Raw genomic sequence first — 17613 nt, forward strand, 5'->3', positions numbered from 1 at the left:
GGATTTTTTCCAGAGTGATTAGTTTGTTACTTAACCTTTTAAAGAACCAGGAAAAAAATCCTAGAGTATTAACCATGGACTAATATTAATTTATGTTCTACCATGGTAGCCTAATGCTGTAGTATTAGGGGGTTGACAGATGAAGCCTGAATTTGTCTACTTGATCCAGTTTTGTTCTTCTAAATCTGCATTGTGAAGTCCACTTAAACTTTTAACACTTAAAGAGCTTTTGTTGCAGTTAACGTTTTTGTACAAAAGTGGTCTGTGAATGTGATGTGGCTTAGATTTATATCAGTGCCGAGTGTGCTTGCTGCCTTAGTCAGCTGTGAGAGCTCCCCCGCGGGGGCAGCTCTTTTCTGATGGAAAAGGAGCAGCTGTGAAGGTGCTGTTTCAGGCTCTTGCTGGTATTAAAAAAAAAACAACCAACACACAACTAGCTTGCAGTGGAGAGGGGGAACCAGGTCATGTGACTCTAACCATCCTACCCTATGTCACAGTGTGTAGGAGCACTGATTGCTCTTATCCAATCATGCCTGGAATGCTGCTTGCCACTTGGGCTATTTCTGCTATCTGTCGCTATCAGTGCTGCAGTGCTAACAGTTTGGCAGATGGGACACTTTTTCTTGGAGTTTGTCTTTGTTTTTTAACTTCTGGCAGTGCCTGAATTGTTGCTGTTCTCCCTCTCTCCCTTTCTTCTCTTTGTTAAACCATGGCCCATCGGCTGCGGTTTCATTTTGGCTCTGGACGAAGCAACACAGCCCCTGAATCTGAGATCCTAGACCGAGAGAGAGAAGATGACTTTTTCATGGCTTTCCACACTTTGCCAAGAAGAAACAGTCCTCATCCTTTCTCCCGACATGGAGCGGATTATGGTGGCGGAGATTTGCAAGAAGTGGGCTCCTTAAAAAGAAGCACATCTATGTTTATTCCTCAGCTGCTGAACAATATTGATGTGCGTCCAACAAGGAGCTCATCTATGCAGATCTCTCTTCAGCGCAAAGCTGTGAACGGCTGTGCTGATGAGTGTGGAGCCCCAGAGTCTCCTGAGGAGACTCTTCCATGTAAATTCTCAGACTTCAGGGAGCATTACACATGCTCAGTTGACAGCCATTCTTTTTCTCCAAGCAGTCCACAAGTAACCCCAGAGAATTCTCCACCCAGGATGCCTGAAGAGATTGGGCAACCGCTTAATGGAGCTGTTTCCTGTAATCACAGAATATTTTGTACAATTCCTTCCAATAACCAGAATGATGCTGCTGCAACTACTGCCCAAGAAGATGAAGCAAGTGAAGCGGCTTCAGGGTTAAACATAAGTGGTGTAAGAATTCAGCATCGCGCTTCAAGCGCAGATATGCATCAGGTTATGCTATTGCCATTTGGTTCTGAGGTTCAGAATAACGCCCTTGCCTCTGAACCCAGACGCTGGTCTTTGCAGCATCTGCCAGATATGTCAGCAAATTCAGGGAAAAAGTTATTTGTTTTCCAGTTGCAGCAATCGCAGGCAAGTGATACAGGTACAGAAAGCGACTATAATTTTGGTTTTACTGGAACAAAAGGGAATAGATTGGTCAGGTATCCTCGCATACGGCTGGAGAGGAGTACTTCCTACCCTGTCCAGCCACAACCAGAACAAATTAGCCCTGTAGAAGACAGAGGGAATTCAGAACTGCATGCAAATAGCAGAAATGGGTCAGAAATATCTAGAAGCAATTCGGTAGAGAGGATTCCTCAAGGGCAGGGATGCTTGTTTAAAATCAGACCAGATCAAAACACAAGGCAGCAACACTTCAGAATTCTTGTAACCCGTGGTACTGAAGAACAAAATCAAGTTCCTGATGAAGACAGCCCTGATACCTCTGGGCCTACAGTGACCAGTGCCACGGTAAGTAACATGCTGAAAATGCTTCTCCTTGTGTTCTATCAAAACTTAAATGGTAAAAAAGAAAAGCTACTGAATTTTAGGTAAGTAAAGAATTTCACTCATTAATACTGGTAAGATCTACAGTTCTCTGGAACAATCTGTAAAGCATCCCTAACTCTAACCTAAAATAGTTTTGCTTCCAGTTATGATTCCATCCAGTGCAATGTTTTTTTGGAGTCCTAGTGTCTCACATGTTTAACTCAGTGTTATGTCAGCTGAAGAGTTTTAAAAAATTGGAACACCCAAGTGTCACTATTTGCTTTTATTTCTTTATTAGTTTGCTAAGTCCTGGCTGTACAAAGAATTTGTACATTTGTGAAACATGCTTCAATGCTTTCCATATTATTTTAAAAATATATGTAAAAATGAAATTGAAATATACTAGCAGTTCAGGACTTTGTGGGGACAGAAATCGGTAAAGAAATCAATTTTGTTTTCTCAGTACCAAGTGGTGAGAATTGTTTTATTTCAAGGAATGCTTTTGCTCTTGACCTTCTTTAAAATAAAAACTTTTCACATTGTCCTTTCAGTGTCATATGAAATGTGATCAAACTACTGTAAATGCAACTTAGGCATAATTTATTACCATATCTTATAATATAGCTTTGGTGTGGAAGATGATATACAATCTTCTTATAATGCTTATTTCTCACGTAATATATGAGAGAGAGATGAAGTTCTATAATGTTTTTTGAAACATACTTTATAGGCCCATGCGTGGGTAAAACTTACAGGGGCATGGGGAGTCATTTGCTTGAATTGCTGTGCAGTGCAATTTAACACTGCCCACTTGAGTTTCTAAGCTCAATGATGCTGTATATAGAATAGTAAGTACCCTATCTCCAGCTGTGAAAACAGACTCACAAGATCAGCTTTTGGCCTTTATTGCTTGTGTGTGTTCTCATTCTCTCATGCGCTCTTTCAGTGAAATGTAGTACAGAAAGACAGCTGCTAACTACAGCAAGACCATAAGATGACTCTGCAGCTTTCATAGCAAAAACTAACAGTATGAAAGTTACTCCAAGATAACTTTCTTTTTAGCACGTCAGTGTACGTTTTTAACACATGGACACGAATAACTAGCCCTCACAGCCTTTGTGGGGAAAATTCTTCTTTTCTGCTATATACCATATCACACCCTTTCTGTATAAATTGCTAAATGTGTTTGCTGTCAGCCTGTGAATATTTTACATTCAGAATATTCCTGCTGAAAACTTCTTTTGTTTGGATTTCACTATCACATTCAACAACATGTTAAAAGATTTGTTCTTTCATTTAAAACACTTTTTTTTTATTTTGAGAAGTTTTTATCTTGTTTACATTAGAGTTAAGGCTTTGAAGTGTAAACTTCTTATCAGGCCACAGATATTCCTGAAGACTTGAGGATGTTTGAATCCTGGATTTTGGGAGAAAAGGGGCCAGCTGTGAAGTTTTACTTCAGTTTTAACTTTTCCAAAGTTCGGGATTATTTACATCCAGGGTTTTGGTTCAGGCCCCTCTCTTCTCTTCTACAAGTACACTTGATATTCTTTAGATACCCGCATCCCACATCCAGTGGGCTGCCCACAGCTCTTCGTCTTAAACCATTACTCCACATCACCCAAGTCCTATGTCTAAACCGCCATTTTCCACTCGTTATCCCTGGTTTATTTCCAGCACTGTAAATATCATATAAATGCTTCCATAAATCAGGGAGTGGAAGAAGATTTGGACACAATCCGATTTGTGTAACTTCCCAAAAGGTTGTTCATCCCCACTTCATTGTCCCTGCAACAGTACCCATTTCTGTTAGACAGGAGAAAGGAATCCCTGAAATCTCTCCTGAACTTGGCCTCCATTATAACAATATATTTATGTTTTGGGGTATAAATTTATAGATTTTTCTAAACCAGTTATACTGCATGCTACTGAGTGAACTCATGGCAATCAGGTTTAGCCTCACGCACAGTGAGTCAGTCAGTCGTGTACCTTGGCAGTTGCAGAGGCACTCAGTCTAAACAGGATTTAAAATCTTTATTGCATATAGGTTTCCTTAATTAAGACTTCTTAAAGATATATCCTACTTTTCTGACGTTATTTCTAGTGAGCCCAGAAATGTTTTGGGTGGAGGCAGTTTACTAGGCACATTTTACTAGGTGGAGGAAAGCTGGACAATGAAAAAAAGTTAAGAATGAAAGGTTTTCTTTATTTAGTCTACACACACAATGTTTTTCAGTGGAGTGTCATTTTTAATTCATCCCTTACAAGTTTGTTTTGATAGCTCACATGATGATGAAAAATTGTGTGCAGAAATTTATTGTTTCATTAAACTGGGAAGAAAAGTTTTTCCTGTTAAAACTCTTAGGGTAAAATAATTTCTAGACTCTTCCAGTTAAGCTAGTTTGTGTGTATTTGATTGATATAGGGCATGGGCCCTGGACTGTAGACAGCAGCTGCTATAGCCTTATTTATCTTGAGTGAAAACATTCATGCGGGCGTCTGCAGTCCTACTGCTACCAAGTGTTTATGATCTTTCAAATATCTTCTGTTTTAATCAGAAGTGTTTTTGGGCAGGCAGGATGTATTTCATTGAGTTATCATGAAATATTAGATAAAATAAGAATATATGATCAACTTAAAAAACATTTATTGGAAGTCTCGGTAGATTCTTTGTGTTACTCTGATAGTTTATATGGAGTATGAAAGTTTTCATGCTGTGTGTGTCTGCATATTAAAAATGAAGTTATTCTGCCTATTGATATGTTCGTGTTTATATTATTGGGTTTTTGTACATGTACGCTAGAAATACTGTGATAACTGAACATAAAAAATCCCATGTAAGGGGTAGCTGGTGTTGGAGAATATCCAAGTACTCCCGTGGGCATTTGTTATTGTTAAGACCAAAAATGCAAAATATCTTGACAAATAAAATATTGCAGTATTGTATTGTATTGTATTTACTGAGAAGGAAGACCTAACCCCTCCAGGGTTTTGGAATGCAGTCCTGCAGTTGTCACAACTGAACTTTAATTCTTTTTCTTCCTTCCTCAGGAATATCTTTCTAATCAGATCCAACTATTAAGGTAGTCACTAAGTCCCACTGAAAATTGTCTAAATTTTGCTGTGGGAAAATTATGAGCTTGGAACTACTCTTTAGTTGGCTTTTTAAATGGGTTTTCTTGAGACTACCTTCTTTTAAAAATCTAAATTTCTACAAGTTTCTGATACAACCAGAATCTTTATCTGTTTATGTTTATACACGTATATCTGTACTATACAAGCAAAGGTATGTTACCACATACTTACGCAATGCTATCCTGTGCCCATTGAAATCAGTGGCAAAAATCACATTAACTTCAGAGAAAACAGGATTGAGCTGAAAATAATATGTTCTAATATACAATCTCACTCCCTCCTTAATGGCGTTCTTGGTGGCATATATGAAAAAAATAAAACATTATAAACAGATATTTTAAGAGAGAGCTGGACTATACTTTTTACTATATATATAAAAACGTGGTTGATATTTGACTGTAATTTCTGTATATTAGGATTTTCTAATTACTATTTAAAAATTATATTTTTAAAAGAATACCTATTTCCAATGTACTAATTAGCCATTAATGGAAACATAAGAAATACTAGAAATGAACTGATCAGCTTATCTAGTTTATTTTAAAAATTTCTGCTCTTTTCAGATAACTGCATCAGAATATACTCTTATGGTATGTCTACACTGTATGCCTCCACATACGTTTTTGCCCAAACCCCATTACCATCCACATGCACAACCCTCAGGCAAGGGTTTATTTGCACTTTGAACCTGTGCTTGCTTGCACAGAATTAAAACCTGAGCTGTGCTGGAACCCCTTTGCTGTGAGGGTGCAGACAAATACTTAATCACTCAAATACTAATAGTCTTCCGTTGCCTTGCTGCTATTCAGATTCTCCCACAATTGATAGAATTGACTGGGAAAGAATGCTAGAGCATCTCAGCACACAGAATCACAGGATATTCCCCCAGAGAGACACAGACAAATGCAAAAAAGTGAGGACACAGTGACACGGGTAGGGCTTTGCTGTGGTCAATGCTCACACTTGGGGTAGGCTAACCTGTGTGCTCAGACCTGGGTGCCAATCACCTGGGCTAACTGTGCAGTGTCCCTACCCTAATACCTCTTCCCTTCTCCATTGTTTGTTTTCAGAAGATGGGAACATAGACAACTAATGTTCAATTTGCAAACTCCCACTTGCAACAGATTCTCGCTCCTATTTAATTTATTTGTATCTGTTTTATACTTGGAGTATTTTGAGCTGCAGTCTCTTCAAGGCCTCCTACCCACTTAAAATATTCAAACATCAGCATTTTAAATGTTCTTGACTGGGGCCAAGTAACTGTAAATTTATCCAGAAAGTACTGAAATAAATTATTAATCAGGTTGTTCAAACCTGGAGCATAATAAGGTGACAAGTAATAGCCAACATGGATTTGTGGAGAACAAATTGTGTGAAAACAATCCTCCTTTGACCGAGTAACCAGACTAGTGGGGGTGGAGTGGGGATAAGGCAGAAGCAGACGTGTTATATCTGGACTTTAGTAAAGTGTTTGGTACAGTCCCACATGACATTCTCAAAAGCAAATTAGGGAAATATGGTCTAAATAAAACTACTGTAGGGTGAGTGGACAACTGGTTGAAAGACCATATGTCAGTGGTTTGCTCTCAAACTGGGAGGACATAACTAATGAGGTCATTCAGGGGTCTGGGACTATTCAATATTTTCATTAACACCATGGATAATGGAGCGGAGAGCGTGCTTATAAAATTTGTGGATGGCACCAAGCTGGAAGGGTATCTCAAACATTTTGGAGGACAGGATTCAAATTCAAAATGACCTTGAAAAATTGGGGAATTGGTCTGAAGACAAATGCGAAGTACCTCACTTCGGAAGGAAAAATCAAATGCACAGCTACAAAATGGGGAATAACTGGCTAGGTGGTAGTATTGTTGAAAAGGATCAGGGGGTTAAAGTGGATCACAAATTGAATAAGTCAATAATGTGATGCGGTTGCAAAAAAGGCAAATATCTTTCTGAGGTGTATTAACAGGAGAGTAGGATGTAAATAGGATGTATTTGTTCCACTCTATTCGGCACTGGTGAAGCCTCAGCTGCAGCAGTGCCCGCCAGTTTTGACTCCCACAGCTCAAGAATGACTGGAATAAATTGAAGAGAATTCAGAGAGCAATAAAAATAAGAGGTTTGGGAAAAATAACCTATGAGGAAAGCTTAAAAGAACTGGGTATGTTTAGTCTAGAGAAGAAAAGACTGAAGGGGGGGGATGTAAGTCTTCAAATATATAAAAGGTTGTTATAAACAGGATCGTCACCAATTGTTCCTCTTGTCCACCGAGGGTAGCACAAGAAGTAATCTTAGTTTGCAGGATGGGAGATTCAGGATATATATTAGGAAAAACTTTCTAACTGTGAGGACAGTAAAACAATACCTAGGCAGGTTGTGGAATTGTTATTATTAGAGGTATTTAAGAACAGGTTGGACAAATGCCTATCCACTATGGCCTAGGTTTACTTAATCCTGCTGCAGAGAGGAGGATGGACAGTATGGCCTCTTGAGGTCCCTTCTAGCCCTGCATTTCTATGATTCTATGAAATCAGGATGTATAGAGAGGGTAAAGATTTGTGCTCTTGAGACTTACATAAAATGAGTAATTGACAACGGAGAATTGTATGGCTACAGTGTCAGTGAGGATTTCTTCGTTTGTTGTCTTGTTACCAGAATCCCAAGGCTTTATAGAATGGCATTTGAAAGTTGTCTTGTGTATGTGTTTGTCTCTAAGGTGCCACAAGTACTCCTTTTCTTTTTGCGAATACAGACTAACATGGCTGTTACTCTGAAACTTGTGAATGTGTGTTTGTAAAACAGGGGTATTACATTCTAAATGTTTTCTTAATATTCTTTGTCTGACCATCTCTTTCCAGAGTCCCAACTTTTTTGCTTTTTACACCTCTTGGAGACAAACTTGCTACTACTTGTTCTTACAGCATTGGCTGCCTTAGGTTTTATGTGTAGAAGCTCATTTGGCGGATTTCTGAAGCTTTTGAGCTCTCTAAATAAGAGGTGCCTGCAAGTTACCGTAATCCCCATGGAAAGCCACTACTGATGGACAGTTAAACTGGCGTTTCTTTAAGCCACTTGGAGAACCAGAAGATTTCATTGCCCCCTGATCACACCGGAAGTCATTTATTTGTATTTTCTATTATCCTGACTACCACTTCAGGGACACGCTGCCAATTCCACTGCTAATCAGTGTGCTGGGAGCCACGGGTGACAGTGAAACTTGATTATACTGGTGGCTGAGTGTTTTACTAACGTAGACCATAAAAGCGTAGTAGCATCTAATGTTGCTAATTGTTCATGTAAAGACAATATCACTGTATGCTGTATATATGATTGCGAATATGTATTTGCACACAGTATTCAACAAAGTAAAGCCTTTTAGCCACCTACCAGCCCTGCAGTGGTCTTGGGAATGAGATCTGAGTGCTTATATCCAGGAATAAACTGCAGATCTCTTGCACGGAACACCCCTACATTTCAATAGCCAAGCCACCAAGAAAATGGCATTAGCTCAGTCTCGTTTGTCAAAAGTGTGTTGTGACTGGGATGTACTGTTTGCTAATTGATATGTAGTCTTAATTGTAAAGGGAAATAATCAATTTCACTCACTGTGAAGGTGGGATTGTTTTGTTGCCTGTTTGGTTGGTTGTGTGTTGTTGGAGCACCATGCTTCAAGGTTCCTCCACTGTGCTAACACACATGATCTGTTGAGAGCCAGAGTGTTTTCACCTGGCCAATGTTACTGTAAAGAAGAATGTCTATGATATGGAGGGATGAAATGCGCTCCTCCCCCCCCCCCGAAGAAGAACATTTCAAAAAAGGCACAGCTGGGGATTAAAAAAATGCAGCATAGTTAAATAGAAAAGATGTATTATTGTACTTCTGTGCCTTAGATGTCACCTGTGTAGACAGGTGGATTGGTCCCTCTTCTCTGTGGAAATCAGATAGGTCGCAACTAATAGCTGATCATTTTGAAATGGGTAGTGACATCTGTATACTTGAGCTCTTTTTATTCTCCCCCCCTCCCCCCCCCCAAAAAAGTACAACCTCACTGGATTATCTGGAAACCGATTCACCCAATGAGTGCTCATGAAGGAGGCACCATTCCAAGAAATAATATATCAGGCCTTCTATGCAGGCAACAACAGCAAATGAGGCAAATTCTACAGTTGTTTCAAACTAGGGCGAAAAGGCTCAGGAGTCTCTGATGGCAAAATCCTTATCTTTCAAGCTTATATCTCCTGTCATGTAATAGACTTCTGTAAGGCATTTGACTTGGTATTGCACAACATTTTGATTAAATTATAATGATATAAAATTAACATGGCACACCTTAAATAGATTTAAAAGCTGGCTAACTGGTAGGTCTGAATGTAATTGTAAATGGGGAATCATCATTGAGTGCTTGAGTTTCCAGTGGAGTTCCACAGGGATTGGCTCTTGCCCCTGGGCTGTTTAACATCTTTATCAATGACCTGGCAGAAAGCGTAAAATCGTCACTGATAAAGTTTGCCGACAATACAGAAATTGGGGGAGTGTTGAATAATGAAGATAACTGATCACTGATGCTGGGCAAACTGGTTCACTTGGTAAGCTAAGCACATACAAACAATTTAAGTTTTAATACAGCTAAATGTATTCATCTAGAAACTAAGAAAGTAGGTCATACTTACAGGATGTGGGACTCTGTCCTGGGAAGCAGTGACTCTGAAAAAGACACAGAGGTTGTGAAGGATAATCAGCTGAACATGAGCTCCCAGTGTGATTTTGGGGTCAAAAGGGCTAATGTTATCCTTGGATGCAAACGAGAATCTTGAGTAGGAGTAGAGAGGTTATTTTACCTCTGTATTTGGCAGTTGTGTGACCACCGCTGGAATACTGTGTCCAGTTTTGGTGTCCACAGTTCAAGAAGAATGTTGATCAATTTGGAGAGCGTTCAGGGAATAGCCACAAGCATGATTAAAGTATTAGAAAATATGTCATATACTGATAGACTCATGGAGCTTAATTTATTTAGCTTAACAAAGAGGGAGGGTTATGGGGTGACATGGTCACAGTTTATAAGTACAAATATGTAATAATGTCTAGCAGAGAAAGGTATAACATGATCCATTGGCTGGAAGTTGAAGCTAGACAAATTCAGACTGGAAATAAGGAATAAATTTTTAACAGTGAGGGTACTTCACCTTTGGAACAATTTACCAACGTCGTGGTGGAGTCTTCAACTTTTTAAATGAAGATTGGATTTATTTTTTTTTCTAAAAAGTGTGCTCCAGGAATTATTTTGGTGGATCTCTGTGACTCGTGTTCTACAGAATGTCAGACTAGATTATCACAATGGCCTTGGGATTTATGAATCTCTGTCCTTCATGTCCTGTTAATGTAACAGCCATTTTCTTCCCAAACCTTCTACTAAAAATTGCTGGGGATGCATGTTAGATCCCATTAGACTGCAGAAAAGAGGATTCCTTACCTAGTAATTCCTTCCTGTAGTCCAGACCCACCAGTGCTAACATCTAACAGTCAGTATGTAGGCAACAAATGTCTGTGCATATTTGTGTTATGGCTTGTTGTTCATGTTTAATTGTTGAGATGTGTTGAGAGGAAAGGGGAGCGAAGGGAATGAAAATGCTATTGGTAGTTATCTGCCTGATTTGAAGGCGGGACTAATCTATCTACTCTGGTGGAACAAAGCTGCAGGAAGTATTAACAGGCAAACATATTTTTGATTCACTCATTTGTTTTTTCCTCTTTCAAATAAATGAAGCCCTGCTGAGACTAATAAGACACAACATAAGCTTTGCATTTAAATAATTCTCTTCTAGGCCATGGCAAGTCCAAGAGAGTCTATATGCTGAGATAGGGTTTAGATGCTAACCTGGTGCGATCTATTGCAGAGCATTGCAAGGTAAGTTTTCTGCATCTTTAAAGGCCAAATATAAATGAAAATGGCTTTCCTCAGCCCAATTTAATATCGTAAAGATGTGACTTATTTCAAGCAAGCTCACCTTACCAGTTTACTCACCGAGATGGGAAACCCAACTTCCCCTTAATTTCACTCTTCTTGTTGAATCCTATAATCAGTCACCAGCCTGCCCCAGGCTCCCCATGGCACTTCCTTTTCCTAGCATGCTTCATTGTCTTCAGCTGGCCCAGCTCTCCTATGTTTCAGGTGTCTGAGTATAGGGAGCAGTGGTCTTTCTGGTCTGGGAAGAGGATTAACTGCTTCCCTTTCAACTTCTGGAAAGAGTCTATAGACACTATCAAGGAATTTGAAGAACAAATAGACAAAATGATTTAAAGACAAATGGTGTTTCTTATGTACTTCAGAGAATTTTAATTATTTATTCATCCATCTTGTTCTTGAGTGGAAGATGAAATAGGTTAGGACCAACCCTCACTCCATTCAAATTGCACAGACGGCAAAGATGATAGTTTTCTTTTTGTATGTATGTATATATGTATGTTTGTTGCTCTTACCTATTGTACAAGGATATAGAGAGAATTTTCATTGCAAAAAGCCAAATCCAGATGCATTCACATGCCCGATGTCCCTGAAATGGGAGATGAAAGTGATTATGGATGAGCAGAGCTGAATATTTTTGCTGCTTCTTTTTTAAAAACTTGTATTAAATTTTCCAGTCTTTGTAAAACAGTCCAAGGCCTTAAATAGCACAAAGCAGTGAATTGTCAAAATGTCAACAGAATGTATCGTGCTTTTCTTCCTCCCAGCAGCATAGTCTTGAGACTATGGAGATGCTCCCCTCCATACTGGAGTAAGTCACTTTAAAGCCAAACCTGACCTCCAACAAAACCCTCTGGGGGCAGAGGGCTATCTGGTACATGAACTAGGAGAGGGGGCCCAAATTGGGTTGTGTGCCTCTTTTCAGGGAAGAAGGATGAGGGAGGCAACTTTATTGATTTCAATGAGAGCTGAAGGTATATAGTACCTTGCAGGTGGTTTCTATCTTGCAAAATCAGGAAGCATCATTCCTATAATACATTTATCAACAACTAGGTAGTTTTTTTGTTTTTTTTTTAAAGACTCAAGCACTGAAAATGCTGTGTCTGCTCTTTATCCCCAGCCCTCCACAAAGTTTCCTTGGAGTCTGTTCCACACTCTGATAGATGTCCCTTTTGGAAGTTGTTTTTCCTGAAAGTCCAGACTTTCCTCATTAATCTATAAAGCAACCAGAATAAAAGCTTGAATAGGAGTTCTGGAAATAATATCACTTTTTATAACAATAATAAAACATTTGCTCTGCATGGAAAATTTGTATGTTGAGTTTCAGCCCAGAGTGATCTTTTTTGTAAAAAAAATAAAACTGAGTTTATAAGACACTTGGTTTGTAATGGAAATAATGACACAGAATTTTAACAGTGAAGGTGCCAGTCAGAGTGACTTCAGCATAGATACATCAACAGAACATCCTAGACATCCATACACCTATACAGTGTTACTTAGTTTATGATATCAAACAAGGGTACACATTTGATAAAAGGCACCAAATAATATAAAATTTAATAAATGGTGTTTGGGGTTTTTTTGGCTATTTGTTTCACAGAGACTGCTCTAAAGCCAGCAGTTTATCTCCTGTTTTATTTTAATTCTTTCCTGATTATCTCTCTGTAGAGCATGGTGTTAAATAAGTTCATTTGAAATATGCTGATTTTTTTTTCAGTTAAGATACTTATTGTAGCCTCTAGATGCTACACATAAGTAATGAAAAAAGAGTATGTTAGTGACATTGGCTCCGCAAACTGCTAAAACTCAACCCTGTGTGTGTCATCTCCACTTTTTGGCAAAATCCTGAGTGAACAGATAGGCTGGGCAACTGTGACAGGATCTTTGGGGTACAACCTGAAATGGCGTACCGCTGTGCTCCCTTAACTCTCCAGCCTGGGCTCTCTCTCACAATGCTTAGCTAGCGCCAAGCAGCAAACCCCTCCAGGCTCTGTTATCACTCAGCACAACCACATATGGAGCCCCACACCCAGCTAAATTCCATGAATGCTCCCTGAGCCACTCACGAATCCCACAAAGAATGGCACTAGCAAATCTACCGAGCCTTGCACCCCAAAAACTTTACCATCTTGCCTTGGTCAGAAGCTCGGCCAGTGTAAGTTTATTACCCAATCCACCTCTCCCTCGAAGTGGAGAGCGGTGTTCCCTCTAATTTTTCCCATCCAGGTGCAGAATGGGTGGGGCCAAAGGGTTTGGAGAGGGCTCAGGGCTGGGGTGCAGGGGTGTGAGGTCTCCGGCTGGGGGTGCAGGCTCTGGGGCAGGGCCGAGGATGAGAGGCAGAGGGCTGGGTGCTGGGGGTGAGAGCTCCAGTTAGGGGTGTGGACTTTGGGGTGGGACTGGGCATGAGGGGTTTCAGATGCAGGAGGGTACTCAGGCTACAGCAGGGAAAGAGGACTGCACACAGCAGCACCTGGGCTCGGGGGACAGGTGCTTCTCCCCACTGCAGCAGCTCTTGGACTGGGGCTGCAGGATAGGCATCTCTCCCCCAGCCCCAACAGGTCCAGGCTGGGCACAGCTGGGTATGGTCTGCTCCGGCCACGCCACCCTATCCATGCCTGTGTCCAGGCCATGCTGCCCTGGCCATGCCTGGGGCCGGGCAACTCCAGCCGCGCCACCCCAGCAGGTCCAGGTGCCGCAGCAGAGTTGGGGCTGGGGGAGTTGGGGGGCCTGGCTCAGTAGGAGCTGAGGGAGGGATACCCCTCCCCTGCCGTAGCAGGTCCCTGGGCAGGTTCCCTGAGCGCCTGCATGGTGCTAAATAGGCTGCTGTGCAGCTGTACAGCTTACAGGGAACTTAGGTGGAGAGGACAAACACAAGTCTTTGTAACCTGAGCTGAGATTTCCCAAACACTTCAACCAAAACACTCTGTTTTAGGTAAAATATAAAACAGATTTATTAACTATGGAAAGATAGATTTTAAGTGATTATAAGTGGGAGGCACAAAAGGTCAGAGATAGTTACCAAAGAAGATAAAAGGTAAACGCACAGTCTAAATCTTAAACTTTATTAAACTAGGCAGTATTTGGATCAAGCAGTTTTCTCATCCCAGTAGATGTTACAGTGCTTAATACATGGGCTTCCCCTTTAAGCCTGGGACCTGTCTCCTCAATTCAAGTCTTTGTCTTCCTAGCATTTTTATTGCTTCCAGCCTGGGGAGAGGGAGAAAGGCCAAAGCATGATGCTACCATTCCTTATTTTATACACTCAGTCTATGTGACTGGCAAATACTAGCCCAGACGTGTCCTGATGGTCTTTGCTAAGTCACAGAATTGAGCAATCCCCCTTGTGTGATCTTGTGCAACTGAGTCAGAGTTGAGCAGTTACCATTGTGTGGTGCTTACACAACTGACATTGAATTGTAAATACCTTGTTTACAAGTCCCCTGATGATTAATGGTCACATAACACCCTCCTGGGATTGGATCACCACCTAGCAGTAGAGACTCTCAAATGTACAACATATTTCAGTAACAACCTTACAGCAAAATCTCATAACTTCATACACAATAACGATATACATACTTGAACAGAAAATGGGTTTCAGCAGATCATGACCTTTCATATGATATCTTACATGGGATGCTGTGTATGAAATATATCATAATTATATAACGGGTGAATATGAGGGCTCCAGGCGGCTGCTTTGAGGTACAGAGTGCCACGGCAACGTGCCCTGATGGCCAGAAACTTGAGGTCTCTTGGAACTATTGGGAGAAACTAATTCCAGAGCTGAGGATCCTGCCATCCATACATATGAGTCCCCCATCTTGTCTTCCAATCAGATCTGTGAAGGACTTCCCACTCCTCAAATTTTGAGAAATATATATACAGACGCTCCCCGGGTTGCGCAAGACCTGACTTACACAAATCTGCACTTATGGAAGAAGTTCCGTAACCTAGAAATAGGAGGACTTTTTTTGTTTTCGTTTTTTTTGCGTAACAGTCGGGTTATACATTTTTGACTTACACAAGGCGTAACCGAACGATTGCGTAAGTCAGAGAGCATTGGTACAGTGTTTTTCTGTTAAGTAAGAGGTGCAGAGGAATTGTTTTTAATTAGGTCCATCATGCAAATTGATACTTTTGTATAAAAGCAGAAAATCAAAAATGCTCAGTATATACTCTAACTTTTCTCAGTATAAACTGAGTCAGGTGGGCCGATTCATGCACGTGCACACACACATATGCTCCCCTCTTATCTTTCGTAGATGATTGCTCAGTTATTATAGTGTGGCCATAATACGTAGTGTAAAAAGAAAAGGAGTACTTGTGTAATGACACATCCACTCCCAGTCTTTATTCAAGCCTAATGTAACGGTGTCTTTATATTTATATTCTTTATATTCTGTTATATTTCTAAGAAAATAACAGAACGCCACTAGCCATCACCTTCAGCCCCCAACTAAAACCTCTCCAGGGCATCATCAAGGATCTACAACCTATCCTGAAGGACGACCCATCACTCTCACAGATCTTGGGAGACAGGCCAGTCCTTGCTTACGGACAGCCCCCAACCTGAAGCAAATACCAGCAACCACACACCACACAACAAAAACACTAACCCAGGAACCTATCCTTTCAACAAAGCCCATTGCCAACTGTGTCCACATATGTATTCAGGGGACACTATCTTAGGACCTAATCACATCAGCCACACTATCAGAGGCTTGTTCACCTGCACATCTACCAGTGTGATATATGCCATCATGTGCCAGCAATACCCCTCTGCCATGTACACTGGCCAAACCGGACAGTCTCTACATAAAGAATAAATGGACACAAATCAGACATCAAGAATTATAACATTAAAAAACCAGTCAGAGAACACTTCAATCTCTCTAGTCACTTGATTACAGACATGAAAGTCGTAATTCTTCAACAAACAAACTTCGAAAACAGATTCCAACAAGAGACTGCTGAATTGGAATTAATTTGCAAACTGGACACCATTAAATTAGGCTTGAATAAAGACTGGGAGTGGATGTGTCATTACACAAAGTAAAACTATTTCCTCATGTTTATCCCCACCCTCCCACCCCCCACTGTTCCTCACACATTCTTGTCAACTGCTGGAAATGGCCCACCTTGATTATCACTACAAAAGGTTTTTTCCTCCCCCGCTCTCCTGCTGGTAATAGCTCACCTTACCTGATCACTCTCTTACAGTGTTTATGGTAACACCCATTGTTTCATGTTCTCTGTGTATATAAAATCTCCCTATTGTATTTTCCACTGAATGCATCTGATGAAGTGAGCTGTAGCTCATGAAAGCTTATGCTCAAATAAATTTGTTAGTCTCTACAGTGCCACAAGTCCTCCTTTTCTTTTTGCGGATACAGACTAACACGGCTGCTACTCTGAAATATGTAGTGTGCATCTGCTTGAGAAGAGTGGCAGCACATCAGTCCTTTCAAACACTTCAAAATCCTCTCAGAAACAAACCATCTGGGGATCTCCACATCTAGTAGCATTCCAGCCCTTGGGTTCATAGCTGACTGGTCCTTGATTAGTGAAACAACAGTCTGTAGCCTATGTCCAAAGTGGGACAGGTATTGGGACCTAGCCCCCACAGCAGACCTCCTGGTCCTGCCTATATCAGCCACTGAGTCCACAAGACTGTCTTAACTCCATTATTTATAACTTCCCCTCCACTCCTCTGTGCTCTGATTGGCTCATCTCTTGGAGTGTGACTGGGTGTGACCTGCCAGTTGGATTGCCTACAATTAAAACTTCCTATACTGCTTCAGAAACCGGTACTGAGCATGGCTAGTAACTGTGACACCCTATTTCTGGGCACAGCGTAAAATTCTGCAATATAAAGCATGTGGGTAATGGTAAGAGTAGATCAATAATACGCACTCAAAATGTTTTACCATACAACAACACACAACTGGCCACAACTTACTCTGCAGTCCTGTTGGCTTACAAGTGTTGTTAGGTGCACAAAAGCGTGTAGGCCTGGAAAATGATATGACTGTTTTATTAAAAAAGCAAAATACTTAAAAAATCCCACAGTAGTCATGAAAGCACAATATTAATCCTCATTGAGATACTAATTTGTGCTTTAAACCCTAACTTTTATATGCTGTTAAATTTTTGTTTGAAAATATCCACCCCTGCTGATTATAGCTGTGTCTTATTTTAAATTAATACCTCTTGCATAGGTCCACTGTTTGAAACTACTTTTATTTTAGGCCCTAACCATAATAAAAGCTGTGCCTATCAACAGAGCGCATAACATAATTATATCTTTTAGAATTGATTCTGTGAAGTTAAAATTACACTTTAAACAAAAATAAATTAAAATGGTTTAGATTAGAAATGTTTAGATTATTAGAGCTGCAGCTGTTAACTTTCCACTTTTTTCGTTGTTGCTGTTTTACTTTCTGCATTTTTCTCAGCTTGGACCATGAAAATTTAATTATATCAGTTTCTTCTTTGTTCACTATAACAATTGTCTGTTTCACTTCTAGGTCCCCAATGCTGTAACACTTTTAGGTTGCAAACATGCAAGGGAATACTTGTTTGAAACTTGTTAAAGAAAAACAACCCTGAA

General features: G+C 40.3%; 1 protein-coding gene across 10 annotated transcripts in view; it reads left to right on the forward strand.

Moving 5' to 3' along the window:
* Window positions 1-17613, forward strand: part of NEDD4L (NEDD4 like E3 ubiquitin protein ligase) — a 367521-nt gene that overhangs the window by 183348 nt on the left and 166560 nt on the right. For 2 of the 10 annotated variants that reach the window (XM_048849457.2, XM_048849461.2), the window contains exon 1: window positions 574-1882. The exons of 4 other annotated variants lie outside the window; for them this stretch is intronic. In XM_048849457.2, coding sequence (XP_048705414.1) covers window positions 710-1882 — 1173 coding nt within the window. In that variant the 5' untranslated portion in view covers window positions 574-709. Of the gene's footprint in view, window positions 1-572; window positions 1883-17613 lie in introns of those variants that run through there. 4 more of the 10 variants (XM_048849458.2, XM_048849460.2, XM_048849459.2 and 1 more) reach the window with 4 other exon arrangements.

This window comes from Caretta caretta, chromosome 5 (assembly GCF_965140235.1).
Source record: "Caretta caretta isolate rCarCar2 chromosome 5, rCarCar1.hap1, whole genome shotgun sequence".
Taxonomy (NCBI): domain Eukaryota; kingdom Metazoa; phylum Chordata; order Testudines; family Cheloniidae; genus Caretta; species Caretta caretta.